This window comes from Balaenoptera borealis (assembly GCF_965194805.1).
Source record: "Balaenoptera borealis genome assembly, chromosome: 6".
NCBI classification, from domain to species: Eukaryota; Metazoa; Chordata; class Mammalia; order Artiodactyla; family Balaenopteridae; genus Balaenoptera; species Balaenoptera borealis.
In genome coordinates, this window is record NC_138863.1 from 129,271,571 (window position 1) to 129,290,256 (window position 18,686).

The 18,686-nt window shown below is 43.5% G+C and overlaps 1 protein-coding gene across 8 annotated transcripts in view; it reads right to left on the reverse strand.

Moving 5' to 3' along the window:
• Positions 1-18,686, reverse strand: part of HERC2 (HECT and RLD domain containing E3 ubiquitin protein ligase 2) — a 224,880-nt gene that overhangs the window by 35,598 nt on the left and 170,596 nt on the right. For all 8 annotated transcript variants that reach the window (XM_082395462.1, XM_082395465.1, XM_082395464.1 and 5 more), the window contains 7 exons: positions 18,385-18,556; positions 17,346-17,535; positions 16,417-16,557; positions 11,933-12,124; positions 9,244-9,397; positions 1,967-2,074; positions 295-426 (listed from right to left, as the gene is read on the reverse strand). In XM_082395462.1, the coding sequence (XP_082251588.1) occupies positions 295-426; positions 1,967-2,074; positions 9,244-9,397; positions 11,933-12,124; positions 16,417-16,557; positions 17,346-17,535; positions 18,385-18,556 (1,089 nt within the window). The remainder of the gene's footprint in view (positions 1-294; positions 427-1,966; positions 2,075-9,243; positions 9,398-11,932; positions 12,125-16,416; positions 16,558-17,345; positions 17,536-18,384; positions 18,557-18,686) is intronic.

Below are 18,686 nucleotides of genomic sequence, written 5' to 3' on the forward strand. Positions count from 1 at the left end.
TCTTGCACATAACTACACTCTGTACATTGACATTGTACCTGAAAACTCAAGTGGCTTCAGAGCTGCAACCAGCAGCAGCTGGGAAACTCTGGGTGCGGACGGAGGGCTAGCACCCAGCAGGCAGACAGCTGCAGCAGCTCACTGCAGTTCTCATCTCTGCCACGGTGGGGCCTGGGCAGTGCTGGCTCCCAGCACCACACGAGAAGGCAGACCACAAAGTACTAAGTGAAAACGACAGGCGTGTTTCCCTCGTGTGGGTCATCAAGCCTTGGTGACCATAAGCCTCCTCCTCACCTGCAGCTGGCATGATGGGGTAGACTGTGAAGCGCCAGCCCCATCCATTCACAGACCCGTCACTGATGAACTTCCACTTCAACTCATCCCCCGGGATGCGCAGCTCGCTGGACCAGTCAGACCACTCCCGGCCTGGTGGACAAAAGCACACTGGTGTTGGGTCCACCCATCATCAGATCAACATCAGCTTCTTTAGATACAAAGCAAAGTCATTCACGCCGTGTCTGAAGAATAGCTGGCTCCTCCAGCCCGCTCCCCATGTGCGTTCACACCATGCCCTTCAACTCACACTGTGGCAAGCAGTTGGGAAGTGGAGGGCAGGCAGGCACTGCTCCAACAGAGACACTCACACACAACCACGATGCTGTGTGAGAGGCCCGCAGAAACAGCCCGTGCTCACACCCGGGGTCGGGGCCGCAGGGAGGTTTCTCGGGGAAGGTCTGATGTAATGGTTGTTACCCAGGCAACAAAGCAGAAAAGCCCCGGTCTTCCCCAAAGAGGGTGCAAATGCTCAAAGGCGCAGGGGACACCCCTGCGGCACAGGGGCAGCTCATTAAGGAAGAGCCACCCTCAAGGGAGAGTGGAGCAGCCCAGCCAGAGCCCGGGGCCTGGGGTGCCATGGGGGGTGCCATGGAGAGGAGCTGGAGAGACAGGCGTGGGGCGTGCCAGCCCAACCAGGCTTCTACTTGGAAGCGCCATCGGTCAGCGGCGTGGGAGTAGCCTGGACGGAATCTTGGTGGAAGCAGAGAAACCGGGGGGAACATCTCACAACAATACTGAAAACTACATCGACATTTGTCAAACTGCCAGAAAAAAACCCATGCTCATCTGTGACACCACTTCATCCAAAGTAACGTCTTGTGAGTAAAACTCTACTGGGTCACAGCCAGGCCCATCGTTTACATTCGGTCTGTGGCTGCCTTCGCTACAAAGGCAGAGGGGAGTAGTTATGTCAGGAAACGTCTGCTGACCCTTGCTCCAGGTGAAGGATAAAGAAGTCTGAAGAGATCTGCCCACGCGCGTGGGCATGCACGCACGCACACACACACACACACCCACACACACCCCTGCACTGATGATTCTAAAAAGCCCAGTGAAGAGCATTTAACAAGCCCCTCGATAGAGTGATTTGCTCTTGCTCAGCCTCACGTTGAACATGAGGTTGCTCAACCTCCTGAAGCACGTCAGCAGAGCAGAGAGAGGCCCAAAGGAGACGTCTCTCGCCCACCCCAGTGCTGTCCACCACACGCGCAGAACACTTCCTCCGCGTGGAGCCCAAGTCCTCACTGCAATCAACTAAAAACCAAAAGCCTTTAAAGCCTTGTAGCATGTCAACATTTACCTGGCATGAGCCCAGCACTACCACACACCTTACAGCACCGTCTCCACTGTCTGGCTGAGACTGGGGCCCAGACGGCCTGTGCTCCCAACAAGGACCCGCGCTCACACTAGTCACCCAGTAATCCCACCCATCAGTGGTTAGGGGCAAACATCACTTGAATAATTATCTTACTGAAAGTACTGGGAAGAGGCAGATAAACCTACTGTATTTTGCAGCTGGATCACTTACGGTCCCTTCCTTAAGTCTTACATGAGAATGAAGCAGTAGTAATGTTCTGTTTAGTAATGCTAACGGTTCCGTTCTACAAAGCAAGCTCAACTCGCTTCCCACCTGACCGCACGGAGACAATCCTGTTGACTCCGTCCATGACTGTGAGAGGGTCGTGGCGCCTCTCTGTGGAGCACTGTCGGTCAAACTCCACCCTGAGTCCTTCTGCGCCTGGAGGACAAGTGAGCACAAAACACAAAGTAACAATTCCCACTCAACATACCACAGACAAGGCCAAAAGCCACACAGAAGCAGTGAGACTAAAATGATGTGTAACAGCTAATGAAAAGCAAAAACTCAGGAAGAACTAACCTCAAAAAATACGAACCTAAGACTGAGCACCCCTCTCTCTCACCCTGCCTCCCACAAAAGAATTCACCTGTGATGGAAACGCCTGAAGACATTCTCACTTGGCCAACTGGTTTTGTGGTCTCACTTCTGGGCACATTTTCATGCTGCAGCCCCAGCTGTGAGACCACGCTTTATTATCCTGCCCACCCCCATATTTAAAAAGCCATATAAAATCACATGCACCAAGCATTTAGCATTAGATCTAGAGTCTTCTCTGGGACAAATTAGCTTACAAAAGAATCAGTAAAGGGTAGGACTGGGTTATGATGGAGGGAAGAGGGTGGCAAAATAACTATAAAACCACTCAAAATGATAAGAAACAGTGATTCCAGGGCTCTTCAAATCAATTAACAGCAAGCAACAAATTGAGAAGTGATTATTAATGGAAAAACCTGCCAATCTTGGGTAGGGACAGTGAGAGACTGTGGTGTCCTCGCCTGGGGCTGTTCTACGCAAGCTGGGGCACAGCTCTACCAGGGTGGGACTCTACCTCCTGGGGCTTTATGCTCACTGTGTAGAGCAGGGGAAGTGCCCGGGCAGAGATTCTGGAAGTCAGAGAGTAGGGAGGGCAACTGAGGACACACAGAAAAGCTTGCATCTTTGCTGGCCCGGGGATGGGGGTGTGGCTGGGGGAGTGCCAGACCTGAGAACTAGCCAGAACTCTAACAGGAAGATCCTGGAAGTCAGAGAGCAAAGAAGGGCTCAATGAGGACGTCATGGAGGCCTGGATGACGCAAGGCACGTGTACTCAGGAAAACGGGAAGAGTCGGGCACACACACACGCACGGGGAAGACTGCCAAAACACTGACTTCCATGCCCTCCTTGCTCCCACCCACACAGAGATCCACCCACAGAAGGGAACTCAGCAGGCTTGAGTGCCAAACTAAGCAGACATAGAGCAAACCCTAGAAGTCAGGCTAGAAAACAAAAATCAAAATAGAAAAGTGAGCAGGGACGCCAGTGGATATGTAATGTGGGGGAGAGATTTCAGAGAGTAATTCCAGGCATGTTACAAAACAAACACACAAAACAACCAAAGAAACCCAGCGACAATTACAAATCTTAAAAAAAAAGTCAGAATCCAGGTGACACAATACAATCTAAAATGGCCAGTTTTCAATAAAAAATAATGGGATATGCAAAAACACTGAAAAGTGTGAGCCACACTCAGGAAGAAAATCAGGCAACAGAAACTGACCCTGATGGCCAGATGCTGAACTGAGTAGACATAAACTTCAAAGCAGCTGTAACAAATATGTTCAAAGAGTTCAAGAAAACCAGAGAAAACATGATCACAAAGGAAAATATGATAACAATGACTTGAAGCAAAAAGTACTAAAAGGAATTTTGAGGGTGGAAAAAGTACAAATGAAACATTCACCAGCTGGACAAAACAGCAGATTTGAAACGGCAGAAAAATAGAATCATTATACAATTTGAAGACTGTGTAATTTCTATTACTCTAACTGGAGAACAGAAGAAAAAAGATTGAAGATAAATAAAGTCTCATAAACCTGGGAGACAACATCAAGCATATAAACATATGCATAATGGGAATCCCACCCCCAAAAAAAAGAGAGAAGAGGGGAACAGGAGGCAGAAAAAGTACTTGAACAGAGATAGCCCCAAATCTCCAGTCTGATGAAAAACATTAATCCACAGTTCCAAAAATTAATAACCCCAAGTAGGAAAACACAAAGAGATCCACACCCACACGCATTATACTGAAACTGTTGAAAACTAAAGACAAGGAGAAAATCATGAAAGCAAGGAAAAAAAGACACATAACATATAGGGGTACAAAATACAGTTAACCTTGACTTCTCGAGAAACAATGAACACAAGAAGCCAGTGGGATGACAAATTTAAAGTGATATGAGAGAAAAATGTCTATCAACTAAGAATTCTATCTCCAGCAAAACTATCCTTCAAAAGCGAAGGCAAAATAAAAACATTCCCAAATACACACATACTGAGAGACTCCATTGCCAGCAGACATGATTTAGAAAAACCACTTAAAGTATTTCAGGCTGAAATAAAATGATACTGGATAGTAACTTGAATCCACAGGAAGAAATAAAGAGCACTAAAAATGGGAAATACATGGATTGAGAAATAAGGTTTTTTTTCCCCTTTTCTTAATATTTTTACAAGGTGAAAGACTGTATAAAGGAGAGCTTAGGAAACTATAGTCCACGGGACAAATTTGTCCCACTCACCATTTTTACATAGCCTGTGAGCTAAGAACAGTCTGTACATTTTTTAATAGTTGGAAAAAAGTCAAAATAATATTTCATGACATATGAAAGTTGGCCAGTCCCTGGCACAATGCGATAATTATAAAATCACATATATATATTTGTAATACATATAGTTACAAATATGTTGCACAGGTCTGCAACATATACAGATACAGTATATACAACAATAACAGCAAAAATGAAGGAAGAGAAAATAGAACTATAATGAAGCAAAGTTGCTGCATTTTACCAGAACTAAAATATTAACCTGACGTAGACTGTGATAAATTAAAATATGCATTTTAATCCTCAGAGCAAACACCAATAAAGTGGTTTAAAATCAACAGGAATTTAAATGGTACACTAAAAAAAATTTTGTTTAACATAAAAGAAAGCACTGAAGGAGGAACAAAAAAAGAACCAAGGCACAGAGAACACACACAGCAAAATGGCAGATGTAAATCCAACCACATTGTCTATAAGTAACTGTCTTCCTAATCCAGATGTAAATCCAACCACATCTATAATTACATTAGATATGAATGGCCTAAGCATCTCAATCAAAAGGCAAAGACTGTAAGGATGGTCCTTAAATATGTTCCAGGTTTAGGCCATTTGTCTTGCTTTGTACTTGCCATCTGCCTTTTCATACCCATGAAAAAGAAAACCGAAGCAAGGATGCAAACAAATACTACAAACTATAATGCAAAAAACTGTCTTTAAAGACAAGACCTGAAACTACATTTTAAAGGGGTACAATCCCTCATCTGAGAATATCACCTGTAACAACCAATATGAAAACATATTCTAGTAAAATTACAGAAAGAAAGCACAATTTATAAGGGGGAAAAATAGATGATCATTTTCCCACTTTCACAGGATAAAAACATATTTAAGGACCAGCAAACAAGATGACATGGAGGGGACAGGAGGGAGAGAGGAAGAGAATGTTGTTGGAGAGGTGAACAGGGCTCATGTAAACTTGCACAGGCCACCATCAAGGGTTCACATCCTATTTTAAGGTTACAGGGGTGTACTGGTGGGTTTGAAGCAGAGTACCAGTATGTTCTGACTCGTTTAAGAGAATCTCTCTAGATGTCACGTAAGGAGTTGATTCTGGGGGACACAGGAGGTGAGAAGTAGAAGCAGAACATGTATATTATACTAGTATATGACATCTAGTATAATAAACCAGGTGAGACTAGATGGTTGGACCCAGAATGATCTGGAGTTGGTGATAAATGACCTAATTTGGAATATATTTTTAAAGTAGAAATGATAGGACTTGCTGGTAGACTGGTTATGAAGTAAAGAGAGAAACAGAAAAGAGGAAGAGGGATACCAGATTTTTGTCTTAGGCAACTGCTGAGTGGAATTATCTTTTGTTTTGTAAATTTCTACTATGAAAGAGTAAGAGCTCAAAGTTAAGGAAGCTTTTCTGAATGCCATCTCATTCTAAAAGTTTAAGAAAACTAGTTTCACATAAAAATGATCAGGATAAAAGTATCAAGGTCAGAAATCCAAGAAAGAGGAGATATATGTATAGCTGATCCATTTTGCAGTACAGTAGAAACTAACACAATGCTGTAAAGCAAATACTCCAATAAAAATTTATTTAAAAAAAGTATCAAGATCAAATGCAATAAAAAATTAGTTATAAAAGAGAGAATAAGAACAGAATAACATTTTCCTACAGACAATGAAAGCAAGCCAGAAAGATGTGCCCACAAAACACATGAAAATTATAATCCATTATTTCAAACCAAGCTAAAAGAAATTAGGAAAATGATACAAGATATGAAAGAACAACATAAATTAGAATTAGGACAACCAAAACGCTAAATGAGAAAATTGTGTAAAGAATTTTTTTTTTTAATTCAGAAATGAAAATTAAACTAGAAAGAGCACAGGAGCAAATAAACACAACGAATAATGCTTTGAAACAAACAGAAGGACAAAAGGGAAAAAAAAGAGATAAAAGGCACTTGAGGGACTTCCCTGGTGGTGCAGTGGTTAAGAATCTGCCTGCCAATGCAGGGGACACGGGTTCGAGCCCTGGTCCAGGAAGATCCCACATGCCGTGGAGCAACTAAGCCCGTGCACGACAACTACTGAGCCTGCACTCTAGAGCCCGCGAGCCACAACTACTGAGGCTGCGTGTTGCAACTATTGAAGCCCACCCACCTAGAGCCCGTGCTCTACAACAAGAGAAGCCACCATAATGAGAAGGCTGTGCACCGCAACGAAGAGTAGCCCCCATTCTCCACAACTAGAGAAAGCCCGCGCGCAGCAACAAAGACCCAATGCAGCCATAAATAAATTAATTAATTAAACTGTTCCTCCAAAACTGTTTAAAAAAAGAAAAAAGCACTTGAGAGGAAGTAGCCAACACTGACTCTAAAACAGCGGTCCCCAACCTTTTTGCACCAGGGACCAGTTTCGTGGAAGACAATTCTTCCACAGCCGGGGTTGGGGGTGATGGTTCCTAGCAGATGAAGCTTCGCTTGCTCACCCACCACTCACCTGCTGTGCCCAGTTCCTAACAGGCCTCATCCCGGGGGTTGGGGAACTCCCCCACCCCTGGCTCTAAAGGCATCCAACACAAGAAAACGACCACATATCCGTGAAAAAGAAAACTGAAGCTAGGATACAAACAAATACTACAAACTGTAATGCAAAAAATCTGTCTTGAAAGACAAGACCTGAAACTACATTTTAAAGGGGCACAACCCCTTATCTGAGAATATTGCCTTGTAACAACCAATATGAAAACATGTTCTAGTAAAATTATGGAAAGAAAGCACAATTCATAAGGGTGGGGGGGGGGAATAGATTAGCATTTTCCCACTTTCACAGGAGAAAAACATGCTATCCAAAAAAAGCTAACTTTCAAATTTGGGCACAAACTCTTCGAACAAGCTGACCTCAGTCGGGACTGCCGTCCTTTGAGCCCTGCTGAGGAACTGATGAGAGAATGAGCTTCAGACAATCACAATAAGGAAGGAGACAACTAAAACTAAATGCAAATTAAAAGGAAGGAAGTAGAGTATGTAACAGCTATTATGCTCTGGGATATATAGTATAATCATTAAAATAAAGTTACAACAACGAAGAGGGCAAGAAAGCAAGAAAAAAATTTTGTTAAATATTTTCAGTAACTATGTGCATGTTTGGTAGTATTAGAATTGTATCCTTAGTCTTTTGTGCATGTAATGTGGGATAAAGCAAATAAGTAATTATGAGATATTCTATCATCCCATGTCTTAGAATCAGGATTTTGGGTATGGAACAAAAGAAACACTGACATAACAGAAGAGGTTAAGTAGAAACATTGTAGCTCTGAATTTGGCTCTATCATGTCATTATGAACTCAAAAGAAAGTCAGTCAGTCAGTCTGTCTGACTGTCCACTCATTAATCCTATCTCTGTCCACTGAAAAAATCTAGAAACAATGATAGCCCAGTGATCTGAAATGCTATCTCCATTAAAAGATACCAGGGCAGATTCCAGGTGGAGGGGAGAAACTACATGACAAGCCTAAAGCATCCTGTCATATCAGACTATATGCGAGTCACTGCAAGAGCCAAACTGAAGAGGTTCCCGATGTCTGGAGATGGAATAATTTGGGCTTCAGTAGGATAATAGTCACAACGGATTAAAGCCCATCATAAATGTTTAAATCCATGAGTTCATAATGACATAAAAGAAAAAATAGGTAATTCCCTGGCTGTCCAGTGGTTAGGACTTGGCGCTTTCACTGCCGTGGGCCTGGGTTCAATCCCTGGTAGGGGAACTAAGATCCCATGAGCCGCGAGGCACAGCCAAGAAAAGAATAACTGGTCACCTTGAAAGAATGATAGGTAACCAGTCCATTCTCTTGAAAATGTAAACAGAAGAAAAGAATCAAGCTTTTATCCTGCCTTTCTTACGCAAACAACCAACCAAAGGAGAGGAAATGTCCCTATATAGAGTATTCTAGCAAATAAATAAGAAAGCAATGGAACAATTAGAATAGCACCATTTTGCAACCTCCCATGGATTTAATGGCCTCAGGCAGTGAGCATCAGTAGTGGCTGCCATCACCAAAGGAGAGACAAGCAGATAGCAGGTGCTTCCAGATGCTGGATCACAAATACCAATGGTCCCGCCAAAGGCTGAACTAACTGGGCCTCTGAATCAGGGGAAATCTGCAGAAAGACAGGGCTGGGGAGCACGTGGAAGTGCAGCAGGAGTGTGCAGGTCAAAGGCCCAGGTTCCTCCATAGGTGAATTGTTGAGAAAAAAGGAAAAAACTATAGGTTAAAAGAAACTTAAAAGATGGAAATTATTAATTAAGAGAGTTAAGATGACAATGCACGCTTGGGTAACAGAAACTGTCCAGAAACACAAGCCAGGACAGTGTTACTTCAGGGGAGGACACAAGGAGGGCTTCTGTGGACAGGCAAAAAAACTCTAGACCTGAGTTTTGGTGACTAAGGCATCCATCTAATAAGCATTAAGCTAAACATTTACTTTGCGTGGTTTTCTGTATCATGCTTTATTTTGGGGCGGGGGGGGGGGGGAGTCGTTTTTCTAGAAAAGGTGGGAAAAGTGATTCTAAAGCAATTCTGTAGCTTCTTTTCTATAAAACAATGACGGCTGCTTCTACGGATGCAATTGCAGAAATGAAGCTGTTCTACAGGCAAGGATGCCCCATTTCCTCCCTGGGGCCAGCCTGGTATCTTCACTGTACCGCTATCTTCACTGTACCTGGTATCTTCACTGTACCGCTGGAGGAAGTGTCATCAGTGTAGGGATGGCTACTCTCCACCACCACGGGCTGAGAGGACAGGCGGCCACTCTGTGAGTCTGTGGCTACATCCTCCAACTCGGTGACACAGAGCTCCAACAACATATCTGCCACCTGCGGGAGGAAGCGGGGTACAAAGCAGAAGGACATCAGGATGCCCGCCCAATTCAGATCTTTCCGTACGGACGGCGGCAGGGTGGAGGCCTTGGGAGCTTGAGAAATCTAGTTCAAATTAGGGCTCGGTTTCCTCACCTATAAAATCAAGACAGCACAGAGCTCGCAGAGGTAGCAGCCAGGAGGTGGCTGACACACCCAAAACACCCCATACATGGCAACTGATGAAACGGAAATGCCTGTGATTACAACAGTTTCTCTTTACATCAAGACAAGATTACTTCTGCCCCAGGAACAAAACCATCAAGCGAAGGAGCAGAAGGTATAGAAAGGACCAAGGTCCTAGAAGGCACCTCCAGCAGGAGGCGGGCAGGAAGGAGAGGAACGACCAAGCTGCCCAGGCTGAACAGCAGCAGACGGCATCTGGAATGAGGGCTACAAATATGAAGACAACTGGGGGTGTCTCTTGACCCAAGACGTCTAGGGTCAGCCCCCACACCACATTCTCCCAACAATCCATAATGATCCAATTTCATTTGAAAATTTTAGTGATTCACACCATTTAAATGGTCAATACTGGTGATTATAAACTCCTTGACTGCTATTTTTAAAAACAAACAAGAATATGCTGTTACGGTAATAACATATTAACCTCCAAATATTTTTAATTTAGAGAAAAATAATGAAACTAGTCTCTATTCTGTACTTTTCAGAAATAAATGATTGTTTTTATCTATTTTTCCTCACACTTAGATAATAAACAGATTAGCTTAGCAAACAGTTTTGCTAATGACAAACTAAGATGACTGCCATTTAGGTGTTATCATTATAAATTCAAAAGTTTCTCTTTTTTTCTTAAAGAGTCCCAAATATCAGGTCAGGGTAGGACATAGGAGTAGCATCTTGCCACTGGCCAGGAAAGTTTGAAGACAATCCCCACCTTTGTCTCTGTCTCCCCTTGAATCTGAGATACTGACACCATCAAACTCCTAATGCACAGCCCACTAGGGCTCTTCTGGGCTTCAGAACCTTCCTCTGCAAAGCCAGTCAGTCCCCCAGGAGAGGCCAATAAGCTCTGAGGCTAGGGTGACAGAGCGGTCACAGCTGCGGTTCTGTCCTCAGAGCACTCAGAGTCCACCACCATTTCTCCCACCCACCAGCAACCTGAGTGTCTTTGGGGCAGTAATGACCTCTGAGAGCCTCAGTGTGCTTATCTGTAAACAAAGGGAAAGCCTGTGCTCCGTACTGAGAGAACACACCAAGAACCAGGCCTGGCAGGTATGTGTACAAGAAATGCTGGGTATTAGTACTTGAAATCCATGTTCTCATTCCATCCTTTCCTCTCACAAATACATTAAACTTGTGAAAACATTAATATTTTGCTTATGGCAATTCACCTTGATTTAATCTCTCAGAATTATGCCAAGTAACTTGCCTCAAAAAACTACAAAGTAGGAAACCTATAACTTTTAGTTCTTCCTCAACACAATTAAGAAATAACAAGCCCCTAAAATACCTACCAAACCATTTACTATGATTTCAAGACCACTTGACCATACTTAAGTACTTCATGGTTTTGGTGGTGGTGATATGGAACTTAGAGAAACACAGATGACGCATCTGCACAGGGCACATGGCATCAGACTCCCTGACCCAGCCAGTTCTGAAAAGGCAGAGCAAGGCTGCTGATAAATAAGGGTCCTTAAGGAAGCCCAAGGACTTCAGGACTAATCAATTCTACTTTTAAGATATACTGATATGATATTGACTTTACACCCTAGACTAGCCACATGTGGCTATTCAAATTTAAGTTAAAGTTAAATAAAATGAAAACTTGAGTGCCTCAGGTGCACTAGCTACATTTCCAGTACTCAGTAGCCACATATGGCTGGTGGCTACCATATTGGATGGCTCAGGTACAGAACATCACCATGGCAGAAAGTCCCACAGGACCCAGTGCTACCAAATATTAAAATCTATTTTAAATAGTTAATAGTTAAAATACTGCAGTATTGGAGCACAGAAACTAGATTAATGGAACAGAAAGAAGTCCATAAAAGTTTAGAATATGATAAAAGTGGTCTTCAAATCACTAGGGAAAAGATGGATTTATTCAATCAATGATGTTGGGGCAACATGTTCACCATCTAGGAAAAAGTAAAGTTGAATCCTGACTTTATCCCTGACATCACGATAAATCCCAGGTGGTTCAAAAAGGTAAATACAATAACAAATGAAAACGTAAAAATGATTAGAAGAGACTTGAGGGAGTTTTTTAAACAACGTCATGCTGGTAGCATATTTTCGGTATAATACAAAATCCAGAAGCCATAAATGAAAAAACTGGCAGATCTGACTTCATAAAAACTAGAAATTTCTAAATTCTAAAATTCTAAAATATCAAAATTACGTCAAAAGGCAAACTGGGGAGCAACTGCAGCACAGACGACAGAGAAGGGACTCATCTTCAGCAGGAGCCCTTCAAGCACGAGACAGCATCAGTACCTCCAGCCCGCCCACCCGTCTGCAGCTCACCTGTGGGTAGGCGGCGCCCATGCCAGACAGCACAGCCGAAAGCACGTCCCTGCCCTTGTCCCCCGCCCGGCCGCACACAGACAGCTTGAGCAGGTCCACCATGACGCGCGTGTCGTCCACAACCAACAGGCTGGTGAACTCATCCAAGGACTGAAGTTCTGGGCCTGACGCTTTATTTTGGCTTTCAACATCCTAAAACGTCAAACAATTAAAATGAGGAATGATATGTTAAGAGATAAACAGTCATAAACTCAAAGGATACATGATTACCAATAATGAATAAGGGACTTTTTGAGACATTTAAGACCGTGAAATACTAGATTAAGAAATGACAAGCCCCTAAAATCTCCACCACCCCGCACTACGCTTTCAAGATCAATGACCTATTTTACAAATTACCAACAGCTGTCAAAAGGAATGCCTAAACTATAAAGAAATGACAACTTATACTGTGACCAAGTTCATAACAGAGGTACGTTACAAGGGGAGACTTGGAATGAAATCACACCATGTAAAATTAGGGTATGTTTGGGAGTCTTCTATCAACTAAATTTGTACACTATGCTTTTACATATTTTGTCTAGATCCTCTCCATAATTCTTTCTTAGAATCTTATTTAATGGACTTATTGGCATGTAACACATTGTCCATAATCTCTTGCTCCTTAGGTTCTTTTAAAAAGAAAATATACAAAGTAAGAGTCTTCTCAATACTCCCCTTGTACTTCCCATTCACAGCATGTCAGTTAAAACAAACCACACCTGCGATCATTCGCCTCTCTTTCCACAGCAGCAGAGGAAAGGAGACGCTTGTTTGCCTGCGGCGCCATCGCTGACACCCCCAACCCCCCCATGAAGGTGGGGGCAGCCTGCCGCCCAGCACACAGGAGCCTCCTGGAGGCTGGCGGTGGGTCCCGCTCACAGAGCGGAGCAGGGAGCCGTCCCTCCTGGAGGCTGGCAGTGGGTCCTGCTCACAGAGCGGAGCAGGGAGCCGTCAGAGCCGGGAGATGCCACAGCTTCCGAGCATCGCCGAGACCTGTGCTGAACCGGGGAGCAGCCGGGCCCTTCCCGCTCCCCAAGCAGAGTCCAGCTCTCCAGGGGAAGAACAAGGCACCACAAGTGCCTCTGCTCTTCTCTCTTGCTTTCTGAATTTCAGTGAAACCAGTGCCAATGCTTTTCAGAAACAAATGAGCCAGGGGAAGCACAAGCCCCACTTAGGAACCTTAAGGGGAATGTGACATATCCAATGAGCAAAGTCCATCAATGCTCAAGTTGGCCCTGGAAGCCATAGCTCTCTCGGGCAGGAGCACGGTTTCTCCCTTTAAAGAAACAGACCCTGCTCCTACCTCCGAATGAAGACTCAGGGAACCAGTAAGTGAAATTCATCAAAAACGATGACATTCCAGAATCTCATTTACTGAAGACCAGCAAAAGCATTCAGTGGAATATATTAATCATATATAACGTCTTTGGTCTTATTTGAAGCAGTATCAAACATTTTTTTGGTGGGAGTGTTTAAAAAAAAATAGAGGACAAGTCCAAAGGAAGTGCTAAAAAAATAAAATCAGGGCTTCCCTGGTGGCGCAGTGGTTGAGAGTGTGCCTGCCGGTGCAGGGGACGCGGGTTCGAGCCCTGGTCTGGGAAGATCCCACATGCCGCGGAGCTACTGGGCCCGTGAGCCACAATTGCTGAGCCTGCGCATCTGGAGCCTGTGCTCCGCAGCGGGAGAGGCCGCGACGGTGAGAGGCCCGCGCACCAGGTGAGAGGCCCGCGCACCACGATGAGGAGTGGCCCCCGCTTGCCGCAGCTGGAGAAAGCCCTCGCACAGAAATGAAGACCCAACACAGCCATAAATAAATAAATAAATCAAATCAAATCAAATCAAATCAAATCACTAGCTGCCTATCTCCTTGAATAAGCCCAAAACTAACATGGAAATTACTTTGCCATTATTTATGAATCAAACCAAAACTGAAATGATAGGAATTAAGGGCTATACTCTGGATAATGCCTATGTTTCATAAATAAATTGGTTAAGAAAGAAATTATACCATCCCTCTTCTAGCTAAAAGCAAAAATTTTGCATAATTCAGATTAATTTCTGCATTAAACCCTCACCCTAGGAGACTGCCAAATATCAGAAGTTGAGTCCAGACACCTAATTTATAAATAGCAATTTCCTCATCACCACAGATGGTTATGATGATTTTCCACAGGATATATTTTCATCAGCAGTAAGAGCATAATATAAATCCAGCGTTCCAGATGTAACTGACAACAACGTGTGTCTGTTCCCAGGGTGGGCCGGCAGGGAAGACAGTGGGAGCAGGCGCGACGGCCTGGAGTGCGGGCACCCGGCGGGCTCGGGAGGGCATCCACGTCGGGGCGCCGCATGGCAGAGCCAAGGGGAAGATATCCCTGCTCTGGGCCAGCGGCACCGGGTGCAGGGGTGGGAGGTCACAGGTCAAGCAGGGTGAGAGGCTATCCCTGCCGAGGGCAGGCTGGTTCTGAGTGCCAGAAGCTGTGCAGGCGATGGAGGGTGTCCGTGTGGGAGAGGAACGACAGCGAAAATGGGAGGGTAGCTACCTAAGGGGAAGTTATTAAACGGTCACTCACAGGAGCCAGGATTCTCGCTTTCAGAGAGGAGAGTTTTCAATACAGAAAGGGAGAAAAGTAGAATGAATCCTGTGCAGTTATTAGAATTGACTGTATTGCTGCGGTTTCACTGTATGTAGATATATAACAATTTAAATATTAATGTGTATAACTTATTGCATGGACGTGCACACGCACGCACACACACACACGCTTATTTCCTAGCTCTGCCCAGTAAGAGCGGTTGTGAACAGCAGCCCCCCCCCAACGGCAATGAGCACATGAAGGTCCAGATCTTGGCTTCTAAGTACCATTCTCCACTAAAAAGAACCAAGACCTCTTGGAGAAACATCTGATTTCTGTGCTAGAATATAAAACATCTTGTTGAACCTAGAATTTTGTGTTGTGCCAGGAAACAAGGAAATAAAAGAACAATCAGAACATGTTAGAACAGAGAAAATTCTACCAAATATTTAAAGAATTAACCCCAAACCTTCACAAACCCTTCTAAAAAACAGAAGAGGAAGGAACACAGCCCAACTCATTCCAGGAGACCAGTATTATGCTTTAACCCAAATCAGGAGAAGATATAGGTGCAAAACAGCAAAGCAATCCAACAACATATAAAAGGATTATATACCTAAAATATAGAAAGAGAGCAAGAACAAACCCTGTGGTGTTGTACTGAAAACTGAAGTATTGGTTTGAACCACTCATGGTTTTCATTATATAGATAAGATGCCAAAGGAGAAATAAATGCTTGTGGGTGTGTGTGTCTGTTTGCTGAGCGGGCCTAAACCAAGGACACCCAGTAGCAATCAGCTTTCCAAGCTCCCAGATCTTGTTTCTAAATTCTCTGATCCACTAAAAGGAACCAGCGCTCCTTGGAGAAATGGCTGATTCCAGGGCGAGGGCAGGGTAGGTGAAAGATAAGGTTAGAACACTCTATTGTGCTAGAAAGTAAGGAAGTGCTTAAAGAATTATGGAGACACATCAGAAGGACAAACCAGCTGAAAAGGGCTCCCAATGGCCAAGTCTGGGGCAATTTGGGTGTCAAATGATGTATGTCATTATTTGAGTAAAACGGATCCCATGAATCTGTACCAAGAGACAGACAGACAGATGAGATGAGAAAGGAAAGTTCTCCCTTACAGAAGAACAGCAACAGTGATATTCCAAAAGGAATGATGAAATTTGAAAAATCACCACATGACAACTACCACAGTAATAATGGATCCAGCTAGAATCATCAAGATACTAAAAACTGGTAGGTGAAAATATGACAAGGGATAAGGTAGTAACATAGTCTCAAAGTTATCTCCCCATGAATACTTATTAACACACTTTTATTAACTTCCAATAGAGAAATCTGGCAGATACTTTTAACAAAATAGTAAGAATTAACATCACCTGTAATGCAGCAAATTAACAATGCACACATCCCAATGGGATGCACTGAAAAGAACCCTGCATCATTCCTGTGGTGTTTCTGACAAAATCAGGAACTGAAGGACTGTTCCATACTGAAGACCAAAGAAACAACACTCAACCCTGGGCTGGGTCCTAGACCTATAAAGCATACTACTGGGACAATGAGCAAAATCTGAATAGGTCTATGGACAGAAAGTAATGCTGGATCAATGGTAATGTCCTGATACTCAGGAAATATGCACTGAAACATTAAGAAGACTTGGGGATTGTGCCCTACAGCGCTCCCGCCAATGGTTTAGAAACACTAACAACTGGAGAACCTAGGTAGATAGTACCTAGGAGTACACCAAATAGTACACAGGCGTATACCATGTTCTATTTCTATGAACTACTTCTGCAACTTGTGCGTACATTTAAGATTATTTCAAAATAAAATGTTAAAGAAGAAAGCCCCTTGACCTCTTTGGTTTTGGTCATGGTTTCTGCAATGATGCTGGCAGCTCCTGGGTCATCTGTTACGGGGATAAATGGCCGAGAAGAAGCTGAGGAAGCAGACGGGGTCACTGCGGAGGGGGTCACAGCATCCTCAGAAGAGACAATCTAAAATGAAGAAGAAAAGGAGAAACTTGGCAACATGGCACACTTCCCATCCAACTCCATAAGTCTTACCCCTTGGGCCATCTGGAATATACCAGATTTTACAGAGGTAACAAGGCACTTACACCACCAGCTACCACCTCCAGTGGGGTCTGGGACAGCCCTGCAAAATCAAGCATATTTATATTCCCAGGAGAACCTACTAATAGTCACAATGGGTCACATGAAAACAACTAAAATGAGCTCCCATCTCTTCAAGTTGGATTTTTCCCCAAAATAAGTTACAAAAATCTTTAGCTTTTGGAGCTTTCAGGTTCCAGAACTTCAGATAAACAACTGTGCACTTGCATTTAGCAACTTTTTAAAAGAATAATCTGTTTCCATCTACACACGAAAAAGGCTCTTTTTTTTTAATATTTAATTATTTGGCTGCACCGGGACTTAGCGGCAGCACGCGGGATCTTCGTCGCCGCATGCAGGATGTTTTTAGTTGCGGCAGGCGGGTTGTGGCATGCAAGCTCTTAGTTGCAGCATGCATGTGGGATCTAGTTCCCTGACCAGGGCCCCCTGCATTGGGAGCATGGAGTCTTAGCCACTGGACCACCAGGGAAGTCCCAAGGCTCCTTTTGCAAATAGAATATTTTCTAATTCAAGCCCAAAATGCCTATGGCAGTAGGCACAAAAACACTCTGAATTAAGTGAAAGAATGACTTACACTTTACTAGATACAAATTAGCTACCTTTTCCTTTCTGATCAAATATTGCTTTATTGCTTTACCATTTATTTTTACCTCTCCTCTCTTTTCTTGCCATGGATTTGGACTCAGTCTGTCTTCAATATCAACAGCCAGCACACACTCCTCTCCATTCATGGGACTGGCCATGGCAGACACGTCAGAAGGGGGTGCTGAGGAAGAGAACGAGGGACACTCCACCGGGGCAACCATGCCAGCTGGCATCAGGGCCCCGACCACGGCGTCTCTGTCAGGAGAGAAAGCCAGACCTGCAGTGAGCTGCCATTCACCTCTGCAGGACGGAAGAGTCAGGGGGCAGGACAAGTGCTTATTGAAGGACCCCCTCATTTTTATAGGATAAGTATAGAAAGAGTTTTAGAAAAATACTGAATGTTATTACTATCCATCGGCTAAAAGCTAAAATATTTACTCCTGATCTTATTTATTGAATGACCACAGTGATGACAGGTGAAAAACTGCCAACATAAAAATCAGCCTCTGTATTTCCCTGAGAAATCTTCTTGGTTTGTTCAAGCCTGAGGGTAATTTTGTGTTTACTGAAGGCCAAATACCAAGGATGCCTCACACAAGACACCAAGGACTAAATGTCCTCTCAACAACTAAGTCAGCCTTTGGTCTAAACTAATGTTCCTGTTTAAGTATTAATTTCTATTCATCAGATCCATAACCATGATACACTGATGGATGGGGCACTTATCCAGGTTGTGAGAAAACAGCAGCAAAACGGTAGAAAAGACAGCACTACCAAAACTGCCTTATCAAAAGTGAAGGAGATGACAAATGTCTTAAACATTACTGTATATTAGTAACAACTGATTCTTCCTCTCATCCCCCAAAATATGTTTAAAGTTTATTGGCCATAAGGAATAATGAAAATGTTCTTTAACTTGATTTTCTAATTCATATTTCAACCTCCATTAAAGAAAGCACAGATACCATCATTCACCATCAAAGGGTGTATGACCCAGAACTCACAGTATTTAAAGACAATATACACAACATTTTCCATCAAAAAACTACAAAAACCCAAAGCTTACATAGTTGTGGGATTTCAAAAGTTAGCAAACAAGCCTACCTGGCATACATGATTTGCAGTGCTGTAAGTATATGAGATAAGGCCTGCTGTTTGGCCAGATTTCCATCTAATGACAGGAGAATCTTGGCAAGAGAGGGGCGATTTGGTTTAGAATTATTGGCACCACTGATTTTATTACTGGCAGCAGAAGAGTCAGCATCAGAAGGCACACCTGAGAAAGGAAAATAAAATTTGGGTTCAATTTTTAAGATCACAGTTTGCTCTATTTCTATAATTTGACATTTCAAGTTTAGTTCCGAGACACACTGCAATCTGCATTTTGCTATTTCACCGATTAAATA